The following is a 24,999-nucleotide window of genomic DNA, read 5'->3' as shown; positions in this document are numbered from 1 at the left end:
TATTCTGGACAGTATAATTTTTCATGACTCGCCACCTACTAGCTTACCTTGAAGAAAGATTTCTGCTTACTTTGCCACAAGACCTTATGGTTTCTAGTAATAATTGGAAAAAAATAAAAATAAGTATAAATTATAATGATTAATAATAGGGAAGCTTAAATACCAATATTTGAAGGTTTCCACTAAAGCAAACCACTGGCTATATATAGTAAATATTTTCTGTATGCACAAAATGGTATCAGACAGAAGACAGATATGAGAGCCGTAGAGCTAAAAAAAAAAAAAAAAAAAACCTCATCAGTCAACTGCTTCTGCTTCCCCCTTTCCCAGATCAGGAAATTGAAAAATATTAAAAGGTTTTTTATAGTCTAACTTGTCAAAATCCAGAAGTTAGAGACCTTATCGTTATTTTATAAGTCATTACTTCAATGGCATAACAACTTTACTAATATTAAAAATTTCTACCTTACTGATATTTTTTAGTTAATATTTCAAATCTTAGATAGCAAAGAAATTAAAATTCCTTTGGACATCTAGGACTCGTCCCAGAATTACATCAAGTACTCTTTCCACTCAGTTTCTTACAAACCTTAGCCTATGAATGTGTACAGGTTTCTTTACTTGAAAAGTCTTGCCAAGCACAGTGACACATGCCTATAATCTCAGTGACTTGGGAACTAAGACAGGAGGATCACAAGTTTAAGGCCAGCTTCAGCAATTTAGTAAGACCCTGCCTCAAAGAAAAGACTGGGGATGTCGCTCAGTAGTAAATTACCACTGAGTTCAATCCCTCATATTAAGAAAAAAAAATCTAAGTTGAAAGTTTTGCCTTTTCTTTAAAGTAAATCAGTTCACTTTCTGTTTTTTTTTTTTAAAAAGTGGTATCTAAATTGTTTATTTCAACTAGCATGTATTCTGTTCTTTGAACTTCTGTCATTTGATTTTTTTTAAAATAATGAATACAGGTATGTGTATTTTTTGAAAACAGATATTTTTAACCAATTTAAAAAAAGAACAATAAAAATCACACTCATTTTAAAGAAGAAAATAAATGGAATGATGTTGAGGGTGCCTTGACCCAGAATAAACCATGGGTTATTCCTTCTTGCCAATTTTGTTAAAATATTTTTTATTTGTTATAATTAGTTGGGCATGATAGTAGAATGTATTTTGACATATTTTACATACATGGAGTATAAGTTATCATTCTTCCAGTTGTACAAGATATAGATTACATTGGTCATGTAATCATATATGCACACAGGATAGTAATGTCTGGTTCATTCTACTATCTTGCCTATTCCCATTCCCCCTTCCTTCCCTTCATTTCCCTTTGTTTAACCCCAAACACTTCTATTTTTCCACATTCCCAACCCCAACCCATTGTGAGTTAGCATCTGCATATCAGAGAAAACATTCGGCTTTTGGTATTTTGGGGATTGGCTTATTTCATTTAGCATGATAGTCTCCAGTTCCATCCATTTACCAACAAATGCCATATTCATTCTTATTTATGGCTGAGTAATATTCCATCATATGTATATATACCACATTTTCTTTATCCATTCATCTGTTGAAGAGCATCTAGGTTGGTTCTATAGTTTAGCTATTGTGAATTGACCTGCTATAAACATTGATGTGGCTGCATCATAGTAGTATGCTGATTTTAAGTCCTTTGAGTATAAACTGAGGAGTGGAATAACTGGGTCAAATGGTGGTTCCATTCCAAGTTTTCTGAGGAATCTTTTTTTTTTTTTTTTAAAGAGAGAGTGAGAGAGGGGAGAGAGAGAGAGAGAGAGAGAGAGAGAGAGAGAGAGAGAGAGAGAGAGAGAGAGAGAGAGAGAATTTTTAATATTTATTTCTTAGTTCTCGGCGGACACAACATCTTTGTTGGTATGTGGTGCTGAGGATCGAACCCGGGCCGCACGCATGCCAGGCGAGCGCGCTACCGCTTGAGCCACATCCCCAGCCCCTCTGAGGAATCTTCATACTGCTTTCCAGAGTGGTTGCACCAGTGTGCAGTCACACCAGCAGTGTATGAGTGTACCTTCTCCCCCTCATTTTGGCTAACACTTCTTGTTGATTGTATTCTTTATAATTTCCTTTCTGACTGAAGTGGGATGCAATCTCCGTGTAGTTTTGATTTCCATTTCTCTAATTGCTGGAGATGTTGAACATTTTTTTCATTGATTTGTTCATCGTTTGATTGTTCTTCTTTAGTTAATTTCTTTTATCCATTTATTGATTGGATTATTTGCTTTTGGTGGTGAGTTTTTTGAGTTCTTTGTGTATCCTGGAGATTAATGCTCTATCTGAGGTGAATGTAGTAAAGATTTTCTCCTATTCTGAAGGCGCCCTGTTCACATTTTTGATTGTTTCCTTTGCTGTGAAGAAGGTTTTTAATTTGATTCCATTCCATTTATTGCGCTTTAGGAATCTTATTAAGGAAGTTAATTCCTAAGCTGACAGGATGTAGATTTAGGCCTACTTTTTCTTGTTTTAGGCGCAGGGTCTCTAGTCTAATGCCTGCATCCTTGATTGGCTTTGAGTTGAGTTTGCACAGGGTGAGAGGGGTTTAATTTCATTCAGCTACATATGAATTTCCAGTTTGCCCAGCACCATTTGTTGAAGAGGCTATCTTTTCTCCAGTGTATGTTTTTGACACCTTTGTCTAGTATAAGATAACTGTATTTATGTGTGTCTCTGTTTTCTGTCCTGTACCATTGGTCTATGTGTCTGTTTTGGTGCCAATACCATGCTATTTTTGTTACTATAGCTCTGTAGTATAATTTAAGGTTGGTATTGTGACGCCTCCTGGTTTACTTTTCTTGCTAAGGATTATTTTGGCTATTCTGAGTCTTTTTTTTTCAAAATGAATTTCACCACTGCTTTTTCTATTTCTATGAAGAATGTCATTGGGATTTTAATAGGAATTGCATTAAATCTGTATAGTGCTTTTGATAATATGGCCAGTCTGATAATATTAATTTTGCCTATCCATGAGCATGGGAGATCTTTCCATCTTCTAAGGTCTCATTCAATTTCTTTCTTTAGTGCTCTGTAGTTTTCATTGTAGCGGTCTTTCACCTCTTTTGTTAGATTCATTAACAATTTTTTTAGGCTATTGTGAATAAGGTTAATTTCTTTACTGTTAATTAGCAATAACTGAACTAAAGAAATTGTGGAAAATGCATGTGATTCCATGTCTAATAGTGAAGAGAGTGAAAAAGTGAAGAAGATTAAACCTGATATTTTCTGATTTTTCCATGAAGTAGAAAACATGATTTCTATTAAGAATACAGAAGTTGGGAAAGGGAGAGAGCTTTAGAAACCTGTGAGTTTGGATAGACGATGAGTAATGTGACAGGGACGTGTGAATCAACTGTATAGAGCAGTTAAGGGCTTGTTCATGTTTTTAAGCATATAAGTTTATAAAGTTAAAGATTATGTAATTGGTTCATATTTTGCTACATTTCTAAATGTTGTCACTAAAGCATATTCTCTAGGAGTTTTACAGATCTCAATGAATGGATTTATGACTTTCTGTGAGTTTTGATATGTTTGTATTTTGTTTTGAAATAGGGTTTCACTGTTTTATATAGGCTGGTCTCAACTCCTGAGTTCAAGTGATCTTTCTATCTTTTTTTTTTTAAATACACAACAGCAGTGGAAAGCATTACAATTCTTATTACACATAGGGCACAATTTTTAATCTTCCTATCTTAACTTCCTGAGTAACTGAGACTATATGCACATACCACTAGGCCTGGCTATTTACATATGGATATGAAAATTGTGTTGTATTTTACTTCATCAAACCCTGAAATGTTTAGATGTGAAATGCATTCTGTCAGACAACTTCCTTCTGTTGAGTATGCATTTTAGAGAGCTATTGTACGGTATAGATTGGTCTTAATATTGGGTATCCTAAACAGAATTTTTTGAGAAAGGTACCAAAGAATTTTTCAGAAATGAGTCTTTAAAAGTAGATTCTCAGTTAAGGCTCAGAAAGTGTTATTATCATGCTAACTAAATGGAAAAGGCAATAGACCTTTTAAAAAGAATGTTTTTTAAAAATTTTTGTTGTTGTTGATCGACTTTTGTTTTATTTATTTATATGTGGTGCTGAGAATCGAATCCAGTGCTTCACACATGCTAGGCAAGTGCTGTACCACTGAGCCACAACCCCAGCCTGGCAATAAACCTTTTTAAAATAGTGTTTAGATTGAGCAGATTATGTGCATGTATAGGTATGGCATAGTGAATCCCACTATTAGGTATAGTTACAATCGCCAATTTAAAAAAATAAAGATTTTTTTTTTAAAGTGTTCATTGAGGGAGCATTGAGTTAAGTTCAGGCTCTCCACTTCATAGTGCTGATACTTGACTATGATTTCTTTCAGCAAAATCCAAGTTAAAATATAAGAAAAAAAAGTGTATTTTCTAATTTATCTTCTTAACTCCCCAATCACCATGTGGTTACCCCTACACTATATTTCCAATAAAAGTTATTTGTAGGGCTGGGGATGTGGCTCACTGTAAAGCACTTGATTAGCAGGTGCAGGATCTGGGTTCAGACTCTAGTACCGCAAAAAATAATAATAATTAACAGTCTAGCTCCTCAGTGCCTTAGCTTTCATTCTTCTGGCTGTCAGTAACTTTAAAAAGCATTTGTAGCTATGTATTGCCTTTAATTGTGTAGGACACCAAGTGCTTACTGTAGTGTATGTGTGTATATGCACAGGGAGTTTTGTTAACACTTGGAGAGTATTATATGCAGGATACTTTTATAAAATCCAGAGAGAAGGATCCAGTGCACAAAAACAGGGACACTCTAGAATGTTAGAAGTAACATTTCTTTAAAAACAAAAGGTAATTTATTCAGTAGTATCTTCATCCATACAAAATTTTCTCACCTTTCTTCATTTTAATTTTTAACAAAATTTAGATAAAAATTTCTTTTCAGTGTGATCAGCTGTTGCTGTTTCCTAATCTCATGCACTTGTGATTTTCTGTGGTTGTCCGTCATAATCATCACTCCGGTAACTTTTCCTGATGTCAGGAAGGATCCTAACTTCTGGTTGGAAGTAAGTCATTTAAGTGGATATGTGCATAGGAAATCAGGATCCTATTACTGTTTTGTTTTTGTTTTATTTTTTGTTACTGGAGATTGAACTCATTATTATAGCTCTATGACTGAGATATATCCTCAGCCCTTTTTGTTGTATTTTGAGACAGAGTTTCGCTAAGTTGCTGGGCTGCCCTCAGATTTTGTGATCCCCTTCATCATTTTCCTGTGTTGCAGGGATTACAGGAGTTCCCCAACGCATCCATCCCCGTTTATTATACAAATAATTAAAGGGAAGGAAAACTAATATCAGTTGTGTATAGGTATAATGCATTGTTTGTATTTGATGCCAGCCTGAAAATTATATAGATTTTTAAACTATAAAAACATTAATATTCTGAAAAATTAATTTCAGATGAAAATATGCTATTTCAGGTTACAGATTTGTTTTATATCAAAAGCATTCTTCTGGAACTCACTTTCATCTTATTGGTAGACAATTGAGGCAAAAGTGACTGACTTAGACTGAGAGGTGGAAGGGAACTGATAATCCAGTTCTTTCTAAATGCCAAACACTGTATTAGAGCCTTTATGTTTTATCTCATATAAGTCTTACTACACCTCATTTATAACTGAGAAAATAGAAAGTCAGAGACTTTCAGTAGTAATTGTCCAAAGTCACCCAGCTGGGAAGTGGTAGAGCTAAGATTTTCAAAGAGTGCTTCCTCCTCAGTTTTCCTCCTCAGTCTTTCAAAGATTAGAGCCTTCTAATGTCTCTTTTTAGAAAACAATATTGATAGAAATTATAAAACACACAGAGTATTTGCTGATGTAATAGTTTTCTATAAGCATGGGTATTGAAAGTTCCACAGTTATTTCTGTCTAATGATACAAAGACTTGTTAGTCAGTTTCCTCCAGCTACTTGGCTTCCTTTTCATTTTTTTCTTTTGATTTTAATACCTATGTATCTGTATTCCTGTTTATCTCTCTGCCTTCTTCCTCCTCAACTTTTAAACCACTTTTTAAAATATATATGCATATTGTTTACTCTTGACATTAAATTTACTGCCCTATTAAAAATAAAGAATAAGGAACTGACATTCAGTCTTTGCACCTGTATGTTCTGGGCTTGGTTAAACCTTACCCATCAAATTGCCTAAGCTTTAAAAATTCAATAATTAACACTAAGGGGTAGTGAATGGGTGGAGCTACTAGAACTCTCACATTGCTGAAGGAAAAGTACACTTGTCTTTGGAAACTCATTTGTCATTATTCACAATATGGAAGACATACAGACTGTGATCCAACATTACTGTCTGTGCATTGCAAGTAATGGCTCCAATCTAGGAACAACCCAAATAAAAATCTAAAGAACTGACAAATATTGTGCTATATTCATATAGTGAATTTTATTCAACAAGGAAACATTTAAAAAGCAGATGGATTTCACAAACATAATATTGAGTGAAAAAGCTAGGTACAAAACAGTAAATACATGAATCTATTTTATTTCGTTCCATATTTAATTCCATCCATAGAGTTCAGGAAACAAGCAGAGTTAAATATATAGAGAACAAGTGGCACTTAAAGCAGAGTAAAACAAGTAAATGATTTTTATTATTCTTCTTCACCCCTCTGTTTTCTCCTACACACTAATATATACACATGCCCTCAAGATCAGTGGTAAATTAACCAAAATCTAGCCAAATAACCCCATTCATTCAAATAATATCTAATGCCCACTACATGTTAGGCATTTGCTGTCCATGAATAAGGACAGCATATTCAGGGAAGTAAATCCAAAGCAGGATACACTATAACATAAAAGTTATACCCAGTGGTTGCTTTTTAGGACTTTTCCTCACCCTTATTGTATAGTTAGTACCTGATAATAGAATACCAGCTAGTAATACTTTTCCCCTTCATTCATAAGACATAACCTTAATACTTAAATCTTATTGCTTCTCGCTTTTGGTTACAGAAGGATAATGGAAGTGCAGAGTTCTGCTGTTATCTGGTTTGAAAAAAGAGCATACTTATGCTGGAAACTTCTTTCTCTGACAGGTCCTCCCTCTTAAAGAATGTAGCATGACCTGTAGCAGGCTGTTCTTCAATACCTCATAATTATGAAAAATTAAGATGGAAAATGTATTGTTAATAGCCAGCACCACATATAAAAAAATAAAATAAAGGTCCATCAACAACAAAATTTAAAAAATTCTTTTTAAAAGGTCTATTGCTTTTTCCATTTAGTTAGCATGATAATAACACTTTCTGAGCCTTAACTGAGAATCTACTTTTAAAGACTCATTTCTGAAAAATTCTTTGGTACCTTTCTCAAAAAATTCTGTTTAGGATATCCAGTATTAAGATCCATCTATACCATATAGTAGGCTCAAGATGCTTCACAAGTTTGATGTTACTTATTAAAAAGCCAAAAGTGAACCTTCATTCAGGAATATGAAAGTTTATGATAATGAACTTTTCAGAAATTATTTTTAAGTGATCAGTAATAATATGGTAGTATAACTATGGTATATGGAATTACCTTGATTATAGATAACCAGTGTATATGGACCTGTGTAATGACAGTTGTTCTGGTATGTATTTAAAATTCTGTCATGATTTTGGTAAAAGAACACAGCATTATGTATGAATTCCTTTGAATCTTTAGAGTGTATTAATTATTTTACTAAAATCCTCTTTCACTTTATTTCCCTGTTTTGTCAAAAAAGATAATAACCAAGAAACTGTGTAAACATTCCTGCAGTGGTGGTTAATATTTCATGAACTCAGATAACTATTGTAATATGTACTTTGTTTTCTTTTTCTTTTCCAATTTGGTAATAATTTCCCTAATGTAGAGGTTAGACTTATATTGTGTAACCAACTCTCAGTGACTCATGAATAAAGTACTATATTATAGACAGTTCAAACAGGAATGGAAGGAGAAGGGGAGAGGAAAAGCATTGTGACTCTGAAACACAAATAAGCAATTTACCTTCTGATTGTAGTTAGGATCATATTTATTGCGTCACAAATTTGTTGAGTAAATTTGTTTTAAAATTGATTAAATTATTGAATTTTGGAGTATTGACTGCCTTAGTGTTGATAGGAAGCTAGTTTAGCTTTTAAATTTTACATCAAATAGGCTCCACTTTGTTTCTAAACTTTGTTTTAGGTTCACAAAATAATTAGCTATTTTCTGAAATTTCTTCCTAAGCATGTGCAGTTTATATTTTGAAAGCCCATATTTCCTTAGCAATTAGAATCAAACACTATTGGAGCTTGCAGTTTAAGAATGGGAGATAGTGTACATTCATATTATTAAATGTCAAGGGTGTAGATTGGTAATCCCATTCCTGAGACATCATCTATGTCCAAATTGCCTAATAACTTAGATAATTTTATTTATTTTATTGGAAAATGAAACTTTGAAAATCATATTTCTAAGTGAGATTTAAATGACATTTTGGCTGGTTCATTAACTAGTTAGTTACCTTGGCAATATAAGAATTTTCTGTAATCTAATTAGCTAATGAGCATAGGGTCCTGTTCTGCATCTATAGCAGTACAATAAAACTAAGTAGACATGGTATGAAATTGAATAGACAAAACTATTTTGTTTATTATTTTAGGATAATTTCCTTAAAACTTTGCAAAATTATTTCCCTGAGAAATATTAGCATGTGTATACCATAACAAATCATTTATAATTTTGTTGTCTAATTCAGTGATATTCAGCATCACTTATAAAGATATGATCTTAATATTATTCCTTTTATTAGGAAAATGAAAATCTTTTGTTTACTAACTTCATAGTTATAACTACCTTGTGAGCTATTGTACTAATTCTTTTGTTATCTTTCTATAGCTGAGCTGTCCATTATGGTAGCCAGTCATAAAATTTGGCTATTGAGCAACTGAAGTAGTTAGTTTAAATTGAGATCAGAGTAAAATACACATGGATATTGAAGATTTGTTACAAAGAAGAGAATATAAAATATTTCATTAATAATGTATATATTCATTGCATGTTGATATTTTAGATATATCAAATCAAATAAAATTTTATTAATTAATTTCTAACCTTTTTTCTTTTACTCTTAATTTGGCTATTGATAAGTTTAGATTACATATTTGGTTCACTTATTTCTGTTGGACAGCACTGTTCTAGAGACTATCATATTTTATATAAGGAGGTCAGATTTAGAAAGATGACATCTTTCTTTTATCTCTTTCCATTTCAGCGTTCAGTGGTTAGAAGATATTCCAAAGCTATTCATATGTTCTAACAGTTAAATGACATTTGTTCTATGAAATGTAGATGTATACATAATGGAGAATATTTGACCATTGCTTGAACACTAATTGTGATACTGAAATATATTTGGTATGAGCTGTAATAGGGGAAATAAGAGTATTGAAATACAAACCAAGAATGAAAAACAAAGAGAGAGAATATGCTTCTGGACAATAGAAAATGCTATTAAAAAGACCCTGGTACTAAAACTTAGAAATTACATATTGTGATCTTGAATTATACTGTGTCCTATATAATACCACTTATAAGAAGATTTAGTTAATGATTTCCAAGCTGAGAACAAAAACTTCTACCAAAGAACATCACTTAGTTCCTTTTTTTTTCTTACACAGAATTGTCTTTTGTAATGAGGGTGGGGGTGATAAGTTTCACAGCATAAACTTCAGGATAGATGCCTTAAGCTCCTTTATGATGACAATAAGGATAATCTTTTTCTCTTAGAATAAAAAGTGATTGTCTCTTTTTCCCATCCCACCCCCATTTCCATGTGTATTTGTTCTTTTTTTTCCCCAAAAAAAGACATATTTAGTGTCCCACCTATGTTTATTTTCTCCTTACTCACTAAATAAGGAATAACAAACACTGTTATGTTTTGTATTTGAAATTATAAGGTACATTTCTTTTTTTGTTTTATTTTTAATTTAACTCTTTGTTTTACAGATGAGGGCAGAAGTGCAGTTGACCAAGCAGGTGGTGCACAGATTGTAATTGACCATTTAAGGTCACTGTGCAGTATAACAGATCCCGCCAATGAGAAGCTCTTGACTGTCTTTTGTGGCATGCTGATGAACTATAGCAATGAGAATGGTAAACAAAACTGAAAACTTGCTTTATCTCTGGGGGAAAAATTCAAAATCATTTTTATTATAATCACAACAAATATTTTTGAAAAATTATGAACAAAGAATTCATAAGGGCATATAAAATTAATAATTAATTCACATTAAGTTAAATTGTTTGAAAATTACAAAATGGTCTCATTCACCAAATGGCACTAGTATTTGAATGGTGGCTGCTGTTAATCAATCCCAAACCTAAAAAAAAAAAAATGCTGTGGTTGGTTTAAGCTTTCTTGCTGCGAACGTTTTTAAAATAAGCAATATTAAAAAGTTTATTACTTTTATTACTGCCAGAAGTAGCTTTAAGACATAAAATTGTCTTTAGAAGTAAAATTATTTTATTCTAGATAATTATTTCAAAGAAAAAAGAATCTTTAATAAAATCTGGCTTTAGAAAAACAAAGTTCAAAGTAATTACAGTTAGCTCATTTTAGAAATTGGATAAAGTATTTTTAAACAGCAGTTTCTTCTTTGTAAACAAGTTTTAAAAGCTTTTTACCCATTTTAAGATAGCCTATTTGATTAATTAGATGAATATTAAAATGATATTAAAAATTCATAACATTTTTATGTCAAAAATATCATTCATTTTTTATCGTCTTATATGAAATACTGTGTGGCTCAAACGCTCAAATTCTAGTATGTTCCTGGCATGTAAGCCAAATAAGGTCTTTCTGTGGTTGGTTTCATAATGGCATTTTACATTGTTGTCATTCTATAGAGACATTTTATTTGCCTAATGAATGTGTGATACTATACTTTCATGTGTTCTACAAGTACATGGCCCTCAGTATACTTTTCTTTTTTCTTTTTCCTTTTTTTTTTTTAAACTTTTGGTACTTATGGCTCTAAAGAAGTATTCTCAATAACTAAAAAGAAAAAAGTTAAACTTTGAGAAATGACTACTGACATATAACATTAGTTGTTATTGACAGTGAGCTGTGGGGACTGTGGCAGATCGAAGAGCCCTTGTCTTATTTAAAGGGAAAAGCTACTACTATTTAGTTAGCTGTTAATGTGTTACAGTTTAGCCAAATACTGTCAAATATTTTTATTTGGGGAGGAAGGAAGCTGAAAATCTGGATTTTTTATACAACAGATGAATTTTAAATGTTGGGTTTCTTTTTTTTTAATTGTACAGGCTAAATAGAAATTATTATTTAAGTCTCATCCTGCTCAAGGGCAACCAGTTTTAAACCTCTAAATTTTAAAATTATCCATTCTAAAATACAAAATAGTTTTTGTTAATGAAATGGCCACCATATTAAACTTGAACTAATAACATTTGGTGAACTTTATATGGTCAGTTACTTCTATTTTTCTTCCTCTCTGGTGAATCCTTTTTGAAGAGAAAATACCTTAACTGTGAAAGGAGAAACTGAAAGGACAAAGTTCAGGTAATCTACAAAATGAATTGCTAGCTCCTAGGTAAATGAAATTTGACCCTAGTATACAGCTACCTGAATTGCATTAAGAAATCATTGGACAGTCATTCATCTTGCTTTCTTACCTTTTAACTTCATTTGAGCTTGGATACTTGAAAAAGTAGAAAAAGTGCTAAGTGGTAGAATGTCCTATACTAGAATTTCAGTGTATAGGAAAGTGTACTGAGAAGGTGATGATTAACAAAATGCAAAGTATGCAGACTTTGAATAGTGTGTGTGTGTGTGTGTGTGCGTGTGTGTGTATAATTTTTTAAAGAGTTGCCTTTGTTCTAGTGTTCAGGTATTCCCAAGAAATAATCTGGATGTTTTGGAAAGGTATATTAACTTTCCTCATATTATTATGGGGCAAGTGGTGTTTTTGTTACAAGCATTGCACATTGAATTTACCTTTTAAAATTTAGTAGATAAAACAAAAATTATCTTTAGTATTTTTAAGAAACAAACACCAAACTTTTAACTGTTGTCTTCCCTGTCTCCTTTTTCTGTTTTGTCATGAGCTTCTTAGTTTGTGAACTGAATCATTTTCTTTTTAATGCTTTAACTTATGTCCTGTTTAGTTTACTTTACATGACTGCTAAACACCTTTATTGTTGTATTTATTATTTACTTACTTTTTTCACCAAAATTTGTTTTTAAAGACTTAACTTTTAGGCCTTCCTTAGAACATCTGATATTAATCCTGTTCACCTAGGTGAGTCACTGACATACCCCTCCAAAAAATGGAGCTTTATGAATCTCAGGAGGCACTTTTATTAGCACTGGCACATGAAGTTCCTTTTTATGTGATTTACCATTAAATTTTAGTACACAGCCACTGCTATTCATCTGTATATTTTATGAGTGTTAAATACCTCCTTTCTACTACCACAGAAAAATTAACTGTGTCTTTGGGCCCAATAACCTAACCCTTGTCCATAGTTAGGGAGTTTCTAGCTCCGTGGATAAAATTGGTTAAACATACAGATAAGATAGTACTAAACTACTCACAAAGTTTCACTAACATTTTCCCTGAAGAAAACATTTTCAGATAGTTTATTAGTCCTCAAAGTGGACAGATACTTAGAATATTTACAGTGAAACTCTGAATACATCCACTTTTTAAATCCTTTGAATAGAGAGTAAAACAAATTTACTGAAAACAGATAAGGCAGGTATATTATGAAAATACTATTCATTTTTGTACGATTTTATTTTTTATTTTTTTTTTGCACTACTGTGAATTGTCACTTCACAGGGGCACTTCACAACTGAGCTATATCCCCAGCCCTTTTTATTTTATTTGGAGACAGTATGTCACTAAGTTGCTGAGGTGGACCTCAAACTTTTGATCTTCCTGCCTCAGATTCCCTTGGTCCCTGGAATTACAGGGATTAGCCACTGCCCCCAGGAGATATTCAAAAGTTTGAACTATTTTTATTTTGATGTTTTATGATTAAACAAATATTATTCAGTGTCCACTTTGTGCCAAATAAGTAATCTTTACTAATCACACCTCAAAAAGAATGTTTCATGAAGAATTTTTCCTCCTGAAAAGTAGCACTTTGGCAAAGCACCAAATTATTTTATACTTAAGTTTCCTTTTCCATTTTGTCCACACCCAACAGTGATTTTTTTCCTTTGCTTCTACCCACTACTTATCCAGAACTGTTCTATGAAAATTTGTATTTTCTCATAGCCTCACACTGAATTTGTGTATTTTTTAATGATTTTAACCTTTTTTAAAAAAATTAACTGGTGCATAAAAACATTAAAATTGTACATATTTATGAATATGATGTGATGTTTTGATACATATGTACATTGTATAGTATTTAAATCAGGTTAAACATATCTATCCCCTTGTTTATCATTTCTTTATGATGAAAACTTTCAAGCTCCTTTCTTCCAACAATGTGCTTCTTTTTTTTAATTGATTCTTTTTAGTTATATAAAACATTAGGATACATTTTGTCAGAATCACAAAAGTATGGAATATAATTTGCTCTAATTCAGTCCCCAGCACTTCCCTCCTTCTCCTATCATCCCTGCTCCCTTTCTTCTATTCTACTGACCTTTCTGCTACTTATTTATAGTTTTTCTTATTAGTGTCGTGTGTGTGTGTGTGTGTGTGTGTGTGTGTGTATACATACACACTCCTGATGTTGGGATTCACTGTGCTATATTCACACCATCATAAAGCAAAAACAAAACAAAAAACTTCAAGTCCAGCCATCATAAGTTAGGGACTTATCTATATTATACTCTTTTAGAGCATAGTTTGGAAAATATTTCTTGGTTGAATTTTCTGAATACTTAGTGTTGTCTAAAACTTTGATTAACAAAATCAGGGCTTGGAAGAGAAATATGTTATTGGAAAGCAGTTTCTTCATTAAATAAGTTAGAAGCCTTATAAATTCTTTCCCAGTATATTAGAGTTATATTTCCTATCCAGATCCATGCCAGTAGCAGAAAGGAACATTGAAAACAGGTAGCAAGTTCCAAAACTGCAGTAAAAAATTTTACATAGGTGATTCACAAACTTGATAAGTCTACATATGTACACTTGAAATGTGTTAACAGATTTGAGTAGAAACAAGCATGTAATCTTAAGCAGAGCACTTGGAGACCAGAATAATACCTTGTTCTGGTTTCCTCTGTTCATGGTCAAGCATTGTTATATTACAGGTGGCCATGATTAATAATAATGGAAAACTCTGTAATTGATAGTGTAATTTTTTTGTTAATAACAGTTATGCTAGAGACACAAAATAGGAAGAAAGGATTTTATAAATCTAAAGGAAGTTTTAAATGATGATAAACAATAAATACTGAACTTAATTGTTTTACATAAGCTGTACAATAAGAAAAAAGTAGAAGTAGTAAATGTGATATCTCAAAAGAAAAGTGAATCCCTTCTATATTAACATAATATTCATACTCTATGGCTTCTTCGTCTGACTTGTATTTTTATATGTAGGTATATGATATATATATATATATTTATATTTTATACATATTTATGATTTCTACAAGTTGAACTAATTTTTCTCTACTATCTTAACATCCTGTGTTTGAAAAACTAATTTCTATTTTTTTTCCTTTTTTTTTTTGTTGTTTTTATGGTTTCCTGAAATTTCTCTAAGATACCTTCATGGTAGTTCATGGTAGTTTTCACATTTATTCACTGCATGGACTTGTGGTAACAAAAATGTAGTTGAAGGGAAGCCATCTATGTGATGTAGGAAATGTAACTCATGGGGTATGTTATTGAAGGATAACAACTTATATTTAGTATTAAACTTAGTACTTAAACTCAGTTATTTAGGTCTGTGAAGTATCCAATTTAAAGATCATTTAATGCATAGTTGATTTTGACAGCTGTTTCAATAATTTTACATGTTTAATCATACTATTAATGTTCCCAGTGAACCCGGTACAATAACTTGGGTTAATTTAACTTTCTTCATACTTGAAAAATTGAAGGAGTAGAAATGAATAAGAAATTATATTGATTTAAAACTAAAAAGCACTTTGACCTGAACTACACATTTCTCTTTATATTTTTGGTATAGCTTTATTGCAGGTAAGCAGGAACATCTCTAATGTTAGATGTTTAGAAAGATGATTTGATTTGCATGAGTGAGGAACTGTTTCCAAAATTTACTTACTATGAGTACAAGCCAACTGATACTTCATGGATTTCATAAGTATTAGAATTTTTTGTCATACTCTAAGGGGGAAAAATTCGAAATGTAACATTGTATCTTTGCAATCGTCTTTTTTAAATGATATTTTCTAGTATACTGTTTTTAATGGATTTTCTGTTCATCTTTTTTCTGATTATACAGTCATGGGGGATGTACTTAATATTAAGTTCACATCTTTCAGAGCCCAGCTTATCAAATTAAAATACTCTAGTATGTTAAATTACTTAAGTGCATTAAATATTTTACTGTGCACTTAAGTTAGACTTTTTTTTTTATTTACTTTTGTTCTTTATTTACTTTTGTACAAAAAAAGACAAGCTAGTTAATAAATTTCTTAATTTTCACTTTGTCTCCAACAAAGCTTTCTAATCAGTTGACTGAAGCAGGTTGCATTCTTGAAGTTCTGTTATAGTCAAAAAGTAGTTTCACTGAAAGCAGTTACTCTGGTGCCTCTTGCTAATTTTGCCTACTAAGTTTAACCAGTTAGACTAGGTTAGCTTTTAGTCACAACGCTTCTAAACTATTGCTACAACAATACTTTTAAGGGACAGCTTGAGAACATGTTTATTAGCAGAAGTGTATCAAATGCACATTTTGGTATAATTCTACATGTTCAAATATTGGCTTTAATATTCAGCTTTAACTGTTATAGAATAAACTTCTAAATGCAGAAATCTAAAATTTTATCTCATAAAAGTGAAATGGTTATTGTAGTTATTTTGTCAGTACTTTTCGTAGCCTACTACTTAAGTTTGGCCTTACATAATCACAGGAGCAGTACTTTCTTGGCATTGTCATCCTCTAGATTGCTCCTGCAGTGGTAGCACATTTGGCATTGTAGTACTACATAGATGCCGTCTTTAACCCAGGGAAGTGGAGGAGCAAACTATAGTTGGGGTTCCTCATTCTCTAACATGGTTTTCTTTCCTTTACTTGATTTATGTCTGGATTGATGATGATTAATCATAGATGTTATTATTTTAAAGATTTTCCTCATTGTGAAAATTTGAAATAGCAAAGTTGGTTTTCTGATTTTTATTTTTTACTTGACAAAATGTAAAGAGTTTCCAAATTGGACATTTTAATTAAAGACTTATTGTTTGGCTGGAATTTATTTAAAATCAAAACCAGTTCCTAACAATTTATGTTGTAAATTCTGAAGAGAATATTCTATTCTGCTTGATTTGGTTTTTATATTTTATAGTTTATCCATCATTAATTATTGCAGCATTTTAATATTCAAATAATAGACATTTATATTCTATTTGATTTAATAATTTTCAATATATGAAGCACATAGGGAAAATTTTTTCTGTGCATGGAATGCTTACTTTTGTTTGGAAATGAATATTAAGGTAATAACAATAAATCTTAAAGACTAGGTCTTATTTTTATTATTTATGTTGCTATACTAGTTGAAATATGATTATTATCAAGGACATGACCATTGATTATGCACAAATCTCTAGGTTCCAGGAATGGCAGTGAAATAAGTGTTCCGCCATTTGGCCTTTCAAGTACTGAGGCTAAAAGCCAAGGTGAATAATAGATTTTGATCAAATACCAATGCATCTCTAATTAGTACACTTTAATTCTTTTTTTTTTTTTTTTAAAGAGAGAGGAGAGAGAATTTTTTTTAATATTTATTTTTTAGTTCTCGGCGGACACAACATCTTCCTTGGTATGTGGTGCTGAGGATCGAACCCGGGCCGCACGCATGCCAGGCAAGCGCGCTACCGCTTGAGCCACATCCCCAGCCCCTCTAATTAGTACACTTTAAAAGTCCATTCAGAGAGAAACTGAAGCCAGAAAGTTATCATTGTGTAAATGAACTTTATAAAAAATCAGCAATCCAGATTTTTAACAACAAATAAAGTCTAACACTGAACTTCCTATATTGTTTCATTTACTGGAAAAAAAAAGTCGAATACTATTTGAAAAACAAGGATATTGACAGGAAATTTAAAGTTTTTTGGCTATGCACACGTGTCTTCTTAACATAATTCATATATTGTAAATAACAATGTGATTTTATTTTATTTTTTTTTTTTTATTTAAAGAGAGAGTGAGAGAGAGGGGGACAGAACAATGTGATTTTAAAGTGTAAAAACCAAATCATAAAATGGTCCAGAGTCACTAGAATTTTTTATTTTAGAAGCCAATAATCATTTTAAAATTAAGGACTATTTATGTTTTAAAATACATGTTTATAGAATGCATGTTGGGATATAAATTAACCTGGCATTTAGCTTAGTTCACTATACAAAAGTTCAGGTGTATACTTAAACTTGTGTACATTATTTTATCCGTGCCCTATTAGAGCAAACTGGTATTCCTAATAAAAGGTATTTATTTAAGCAACAACTATTAGTAGCCCTTTTGGGAGAATGGAAAAAAGGACTAGTACTGTAAAGACCATTTTCTTCCTGAGGCGAAAGCATTGAGTTTAAAATCAGAGTAGATGTATGTGAAGAAATGTCATTTGCAGCACTATTCATTATAACAAGAGTTGATCTGCAGTAAATAATTTAACCTTGAGTAAGTAGGGGAAAATTACCTACTAAATTAAGACATACTCACTAGGTATCATTTTGGATTGAGAACAGAAAGTGTATTGTGTTAGATCTCCTAAGAAAAATAAAAAAGCATTTTTTACATCTTGTGCTTTGGAGATTTTGGTTGTTGCTGCTATTTTTCATTATTCTCATGCATGTAATTTTGTCATCAGTCTTTTTAGAACTGTTACCAATGGGAAGTTTTGCAGTGCAGAGAGTTTATTTTCAGATTCCAGAAAACATTTTTGAATTTTTAAAAAATTATTTTTTAGGTGTAGTTGGACAATATGCTTTTATTTTATTTATTTATTTTTATATGGTGCTGAGGATCAAACCCAGGGCATCACATGTGCTAGATGAGCCCTCTACCACTGAGCTACAGCCCCAGCCCCTGAATTCTTTTTTTAATGAACTTTTTGAATAAATATGTTGTTTTGAACCTCCAGTGTTCTGAATACTAAAAGATCTTTATTTCCTCCTTTGTTTTCTTTCTTTTTGAAATCTCTGTGTGTGTCTGTGTGAGAATTAAAGGGTAATCTTTGTGCAAAACACATGTGCATGTTTTGTGTAAAAAAGGCTTTATTTGATTTGAAGTTGATTTTGAACACATGTAAATAATCTAATGAGTCTTACATCCTCAACACTAGATTAGAATAAAACTCCACATTCCTGATCAATCAGCTAAAGGATACAGACTATGAAACTGACAATGAAGTCTGTACTTGTACCTGCACATTTGTGTGTGAAGTTTTTAACACTACTCATTCTGTTGGTGGCTGTATGTCAGTTTCCTTTTCATTGTTACAGAGCTGAAACCTGCTTAACATCCAATGTGTCACCTCACTCTTACATCAGTTTTTATCTTCAATTTTTATATGTTGGTTTTGGAAATACAGATGTTCAATTTAGTCAAAGGCAGGCTTTTTTTTTTAAGCCAATTATATTGGAATTTTTCACCAAGACATATTTTCTTGTTTTTACTGTCTCAGCTGTTATGTATAATTCATTGACTATAGAATGAGTTTTTTTAAAGGCTTTATAGATAACAATATCATAACTTTATACTATGAATAATGTACATACTGATGTAGAGACTATATTTTGAATTGTATTTTATTTTGACACAATTTCTTAAGTCCTATTTACCAATAAGTTAAAAATAATATTATGACATTGTCTGTAAGGGCCTTAGGAATAAGGTAAACATGTTATAATCTTTTTAAGAACTTATTTTTAGTAATTGATCAACATAACTTATAGTTGAGTTGCTGGAATTCACAGCATACTTTTCTGGATCTATAACCTAGTCTATACCAATGTTTTAAACATTAAACTTAAAACTCAGGGGGATAAAGGTTCTTCAACTTAAGATCTTCTCTCCAGATCTCCATTCTTTGGAGTTTCCATGAGTGTGACCTGAAGAACTTGGAACCATTGAAATTCAAATGTAGGTAGGTAAGTGTTCACACCAGCGCATGCGTTGATTGCCTTATATCTCTTTGTATATGCATCTGTATTGCACCCCCTCAGTGCCTTTCTTCCTCTTCCCCCCCATAGATCATGTAGGGCCTGTGTCATCTTGATATTATGTAGTTTTGTAAATCTGTATTTTGGTCAATATTTGTGTGTGATGTTTGTCAGGAGCAATTTTTTTAAAAGCCTTCAGACGTTTATGACATTGTGTTGTCTAAAAACTGTCTTTCACACATAAGTGTTTGCTATGTATGGGCCTGGGTTGCATTTTTGTGAATTGCTGTGTTTTTTGAGCTCTGATAAACATTTTCCTGGAGTTGCTGGTGTTTCTTGAGGGATGCAAAAGTTTTAGTCTTGCAATTGTTTCACATACTCCCTCCATTATATCTAGAGAATGTGAATTATTTCTGGTTCTAAGAATTTCTTCTGTTGGTTTTTCAACTAGAAGTCATATTCCTGATTTTATTCATGTTAGTATGGGTGTCAGCAATTATTATTTGAAGAACATTCATAAGCTTTCATTGGACAGGTTTTTAAAAAGTGATCAACTAGTCATTTGCTTCTGTTGATAATTAATAATTAACTTGTCTACACCAATAGGACCCCAGCCCGCCTACGTAATTCAAAACAAAACAAAACCTACTTCATGGTAACATTGTTATAACTGAAATAAGTAAACAGACTAAATCTGGAATATTCTCCTACCCTTAGGTAGACCTCCTGTTCAAATAAACAAGAGAAATTCAAATAAGAAATTCAGGTGCTTTATTAAAGTAATTTCTCTCAAAATATCTAAGCACCAAAATTTGGGATCCTAAATGCTTTAAACTTTTATCCTTTTTTTTTTTTTAATGTTCTTACATCTGCCAGGCACATCTTTGAACTTAAGAATGTCTTTTCCATGTTTTCTTCCCTTCTTCTATTTCTCGTAAAAATTAGCTAATCCTTTTACAGTGGTTCTTAAACGCTTGGTCTCTGGATCCTTTTAAACACCTAAAAATTTTTGAAGCTTTCAAAAAAATTTATATGGGTAATATCTAACAAAATTTACTGCAGTGGAAATTAGAATAGAGAAAATTTAAAGTACTTGTATTATATTTTTAAATAACAATAAGCTCATTATATTAACATACATAATGTTTTATTAAAAACATTTTCAAAAACAAAATTTCTGAGAAAAGCATCTTTTTCTACAGTGTGTCATGGTGAAGAATCTGACAGCTATTTACACAATGAGGTGTAACTGCCTGGGTTCAGGCTAAAGTGCAAGCAGTTTTATCTACCATTCTTTTTATCCTGTCAATGCAAATGTCAACATAGTGAAAAAGGCAATGTCCTGGTAATTTTATAAAAAGAATTTGGACTTTGTGATCCTTTAAGAGGTTTCAGGAGTCCTGCTTTGAGAACCATGTTTTAGGATGCTTTTTTTTTTTTTAACATAAAATGAAAATTTATATAAGCCTGTTTGAGTAAAGGTCTTTTTCTCCCTCTCCTGTGGGTCTTCATTATCCAAGAAGAATTTCTTGAGTGCAGTTTGGACAAATTTTAGAATTATTTGAGTAGAATAATTGTTTTAGTTATCATTATGGAAATAGATATAAAAGAAAGCACCCAGTTGGTCCAAAAAGAGTCTGTCCAATTGGATGACTATGTATATTTTTCCCTTGTGTGTGGTATGTGTGTTGTATGTGAGCATATACTTAATTTAGCTCCTGATTAATTTTAAAATTTCTTTTTCAAGAAGTAATGTGATTTTCATGAATTATGGCAATTCACGTCATTTGCCATTTGACTGTGCTACTTCTCCTGATCTATAATTTCAGATATTACTGGTGCAATTTGTATGCTAAAGACTTTGTTAAGCTCTGCAACATTTCTTAAATTTTGCCCCCCTTTTTCCTGGAACCAAAATTTATAGCATTTTAAAAGCAGTCCAAGAAAGTGATAGAGATGCCAAGTTAGGAAAACATGGAGAACATCATCTTCTAAGTGGCATTCTCCTCTTATCTCCTTCACAAAACGTGTTACTCCTCTGATGTCCCTGGACTGTTGGATTTTTATAGATTGTACCAACAGTACTGAGGGGGTGTGTGATGCTTACATATCTGCAGACATAGAGCAGAGTTTGACTCACACTCAATGCATGCGCTAGTGCTCACGCTTACATACCTGAAATTTTAATAATTCAGCAGCTCTGCAGTATTTGAAAAGCTAGTCAAAATGAATTAAAAAATAAATACACTGCTAAAGAACAAGGATATGCAGAGGTGATCCTCTAATAAAGAACTCTACTGGTAAGTAATCAAAATAATTTCTAACTTGGAAAGCTCCTTGGTGCATGACCATTATAAAATTATAATCATAATGCCAAGTATTCTGCCCATATGACATGGAGGTATAACACTATAACTTATAACATAAGTATTTTGCCTGTAAGTGTTGTGAACCATCTATTGATTGCTGTATTATATATTTAAGGAAAAAATTATATCAAAAGTATAAAAATAAATCATTTAGTTAAGTATATAGCCTTTTTCAATCTCCATTTAGAATAAAATTCATAATTCCATTACAAAATTTAGAATTATTTTATTACATCATTTAAACTTTAAACTTTAACCTTCCCTTTTTCTCAGTTTTATCTTCTATTCTTGCTTTGGTAATAAGCTCCTTTCTAGTATAGATGGGTCCCCACAACCAAACCAGATAATTATCTGTAATTACTACCCACTCATCAGTTTTCAGGGGCAGCAAGCTTCTATTGGCTATCTCTTCATACCTCAGTCTAAAAGCCAGGAAGAATTAACAACAAAGTCCACCAGACAAGTAATCAACTGGCATGTGAGACAGCTCAAACCGGCCTTTGTGTTCTGATAATCACCTACCCCCTTCCTTATCTACAGTTCATAACCCACTTGAATCAATCTGTGAAATATGGTATATTAAGAACTATGTAGTGTTTTGAACAACCAACAATTAAATAAATAAATAAATAAATAAATAAATAAACTATAGAAAATAATAGAGATTAGCAAGCATACCCAATCAAGGATTTGTACTATGAGGAAAATGTGTTTTGTAGAAAACAGTGTTATCTTTAGATTCCAAATAGGTAACTTAAAAAAATGGAGAAAATTATTAGAATGAAAATGGCATGTTATTTTAAAAAGAAAAAGAAAACTTTGAAAGAGTATTACTGTATCTTTGGATGAACCAGTTATTGATGCTAATATAGTGTTTTGCATAAAAACACAAATGTTTGCATATCTCTCTCAGCTTATCCTAAGAGGCAGTACTTTTGCTTTTCATTTTGGCTAATGTACCTTCAAGCTTGCTGCAGGTATTCTGTAAGTCCACAAAGAACTATTGTGGAAATCCAGGGCATGTTTAGTACCTTAAAACCAATTTGCTGCTTAGAAAATGCAGGCAAACTAATGACAAGGTCATATTGACCTGTTTCTCATCACTTCTCAAACCATCTCTTTGACTGAAATGATCTGTTATTATAATTAGATAAAGCTTTGAAAAGAAAAACATTTTTGCCTTGTTAAAACTATATTTCTTCCTAGCAGTCATCAAGGAACATTCTGCTTGCATATACTTAATCATTTATGTATTATATAATTTTCTTTTTTTACTATAAAGAAATACAGTTAAAGGATGCTAAAGGTTTTTTATCTCCTTTCTTGGTCTTTACTAAACTTACTATTTTCCTTAGGATTTTCATATATTCTGTGATTTCCTGTAATGCAAATGTTACTTTGTCTAACCTTTTCATTTAAAAGTCAATGGTAATGTTTACTTATACATCATAAAATCCTGATCATTAAAGGTATAAGACCCTCTTTTTTTAAAAAGTGAATTACATATTCTTTAAATTATTTTCATTTCTAAATTTCTTTTGGTCATTGAAAAGATTAAAAATTCAACCCTTCTATTCTGAACTGGCTTTTAAATGTTCTAGTCAACCATATGAATGGACTTTATTTTCCTTTACTGTAATTGCAATTGCATTGAGTTTAGGGAGAATAACAGGTATTTTCTTCTTACTAATGTTCATTGATATGTGAACAGTTTTCTTCCTTTTTTTTCTTTCTTTTTTCTTTTTTACAGATTCCCTTCAAGCTCAGCTTATCAATATGGGTGTTATCCCTACGTTAGTGAAATTACTGGGCATCCACTGCCACAATGCGGCTCTTACAGAAATGTGTCTTGTTGCATTTGGTAATTTAGCAGAACTTGGTAAGTCCGAGTCATGAACCACAAATGTCATGAACTTATTAATGCAGTTATACATGTTTATTTAAATGTGAAAAGCCACAAATCCATTTAGATTATGTTGTTTTAAGTAGTAGAAATACTTGTTTAAATTTTTTTTTAAAGATCCAATTAGATCATATGATGGATGGTATTGTTTATGTATTTTTTTCCCTCCTTCTTTGTTTGCTTCCTCTCCCTTCCCTTTCTCCTTCCTTCCCACAACTTGGCAAAAAAAAAAAAAAAAAAAAAAAAAAAGACAAATCTTAGTTTGAATTAGCAGCAACACTCTGTTAATTTTTCTAACTCAAAGCTCATGACACTACACATTGAAATCTCCATTTTAGTACTATATCTTTGCTTTGATGTCAAACTTTAAAAAATAGGAATTATTTATCAGAGATTTTTTTAAAATCATTTTTATTCAGTGGTCATATCTGAATATTTATGAATATTTTTTCTTCTCTGTTTTTTTCTTCTTTCTCATATTAGCCTGATTAACACTTTTCCCCCTACCATTCAAATAAGACCAAAAAAGGAAAGAACATTCATTCAGTGTTTCACACTTAATTTGCATCATTTAAATGGATTGTAGGGTGTGTCCAATGTAGTTGGTAGAAATAAATCAGAAATCATGCTGTAATCCCATACCAATAGTGTCTGTCAGTCTTTGTACCAGAAATATAAGTATCTCTCTTAATTTACCTTCAGTTTCATCATATTCAAAGACTGGAGGTCCTTTACTTTTATATTTCAGGATGAGTAGTTTCTAGAATGGCATTGACCTGCATAATAGCCACTAATCTTGCCTATATTCATTTACTTTTTTACTGTGTCTATAAGGAAATTTTAATTTGCATATGTGGTTACACTGGGGGCAGGGCACTGGGGTTTGAACTCAGGGGTACTCAGCCACTGAGCTACATCCCCAGCCCTATTTTGTATTTTATTTAGAGACAGGGTCTCACTTAAGTTACTTAGCGATTGCTGGGGCTGGCTTTGAACTCGAGATCCTCCTGTCTCAGCCTTCCAAAGCCACTAGGATTACAGGTGTGTGCCACTGCACCCAGCCATGTGTGGTTACATTTTAAAAATGGATTATATGTCTATTGGACAGTGATGATATAGAAAATACAACAAAGTCATCCTTCACCCTGTGAAGTTCCCTTTCCTTTTAAGGTTTTAGGAATACGTGGAGGAAAGCAAAGACTGATGAGTTTATCTCTCCTAACCTTAAGAAAAAGTTAGTACCAATTAAGGAAATGATTGCAATCCTTAGATAAATTATATTAGAGCTTATATAATTCTAGTTGCTCACTGAGGATTATTTTATTCTTTTTAGGGTCATGTG

General features: G+C 31.9%; 1 protein-coding gene across 5 annotated transcripts in view; it reads left to right on the top strand.

Annotated features, from left to right (window-relative positions):
* The window catches only part of RAP1GDS1 (Rap1 GTPase-GDP dissociation stimulator 1), a 150,514-nt gene that overhangs the window by 80,175 nt on the left and 45,340 nt on the right, over window positions 1-24,999 (top strand). For 3 of the 5 annotated variants that reach the window (XM_081303968.1, XM_081303967.1, XM_081303971.1), the window contains exons 5-6: window positions 10,054-10,200; window positions 23,505-23,633. In XM_081303968.1, coding sequence (XP_081160094.1) covers window positions 10,054-10,200; window positions 23,505-23,633 — 276 coding nt within the window. The remainder of the gene's footprint in view (window positions 1-10,053; window positions 10,201-23,504; window positions 23,634-24,999) is intronic. The other 2 variants (XM_081303970.1, XM_081303969.1) reach the window with 1 other exon arrangement.

This window comes from Spermophilus citellus (genome assembly GCF_964194105.1).
Source record: "Spermophilus citellus genome assembly, chromosome: 8".
Classification (NCBI taxonomy): domain Eukaryota; kingdom Metazoa; phylum Chordata; class Mammalia; order Rodentia; family Sciuridae; genus Spermophilus; species Spermophilus citellus.
The sequence above is the reverse complement of the archived record's forward strand: the minus strand, read 5'-3'. Positions and strand labels throughout refer to the sequence as shown.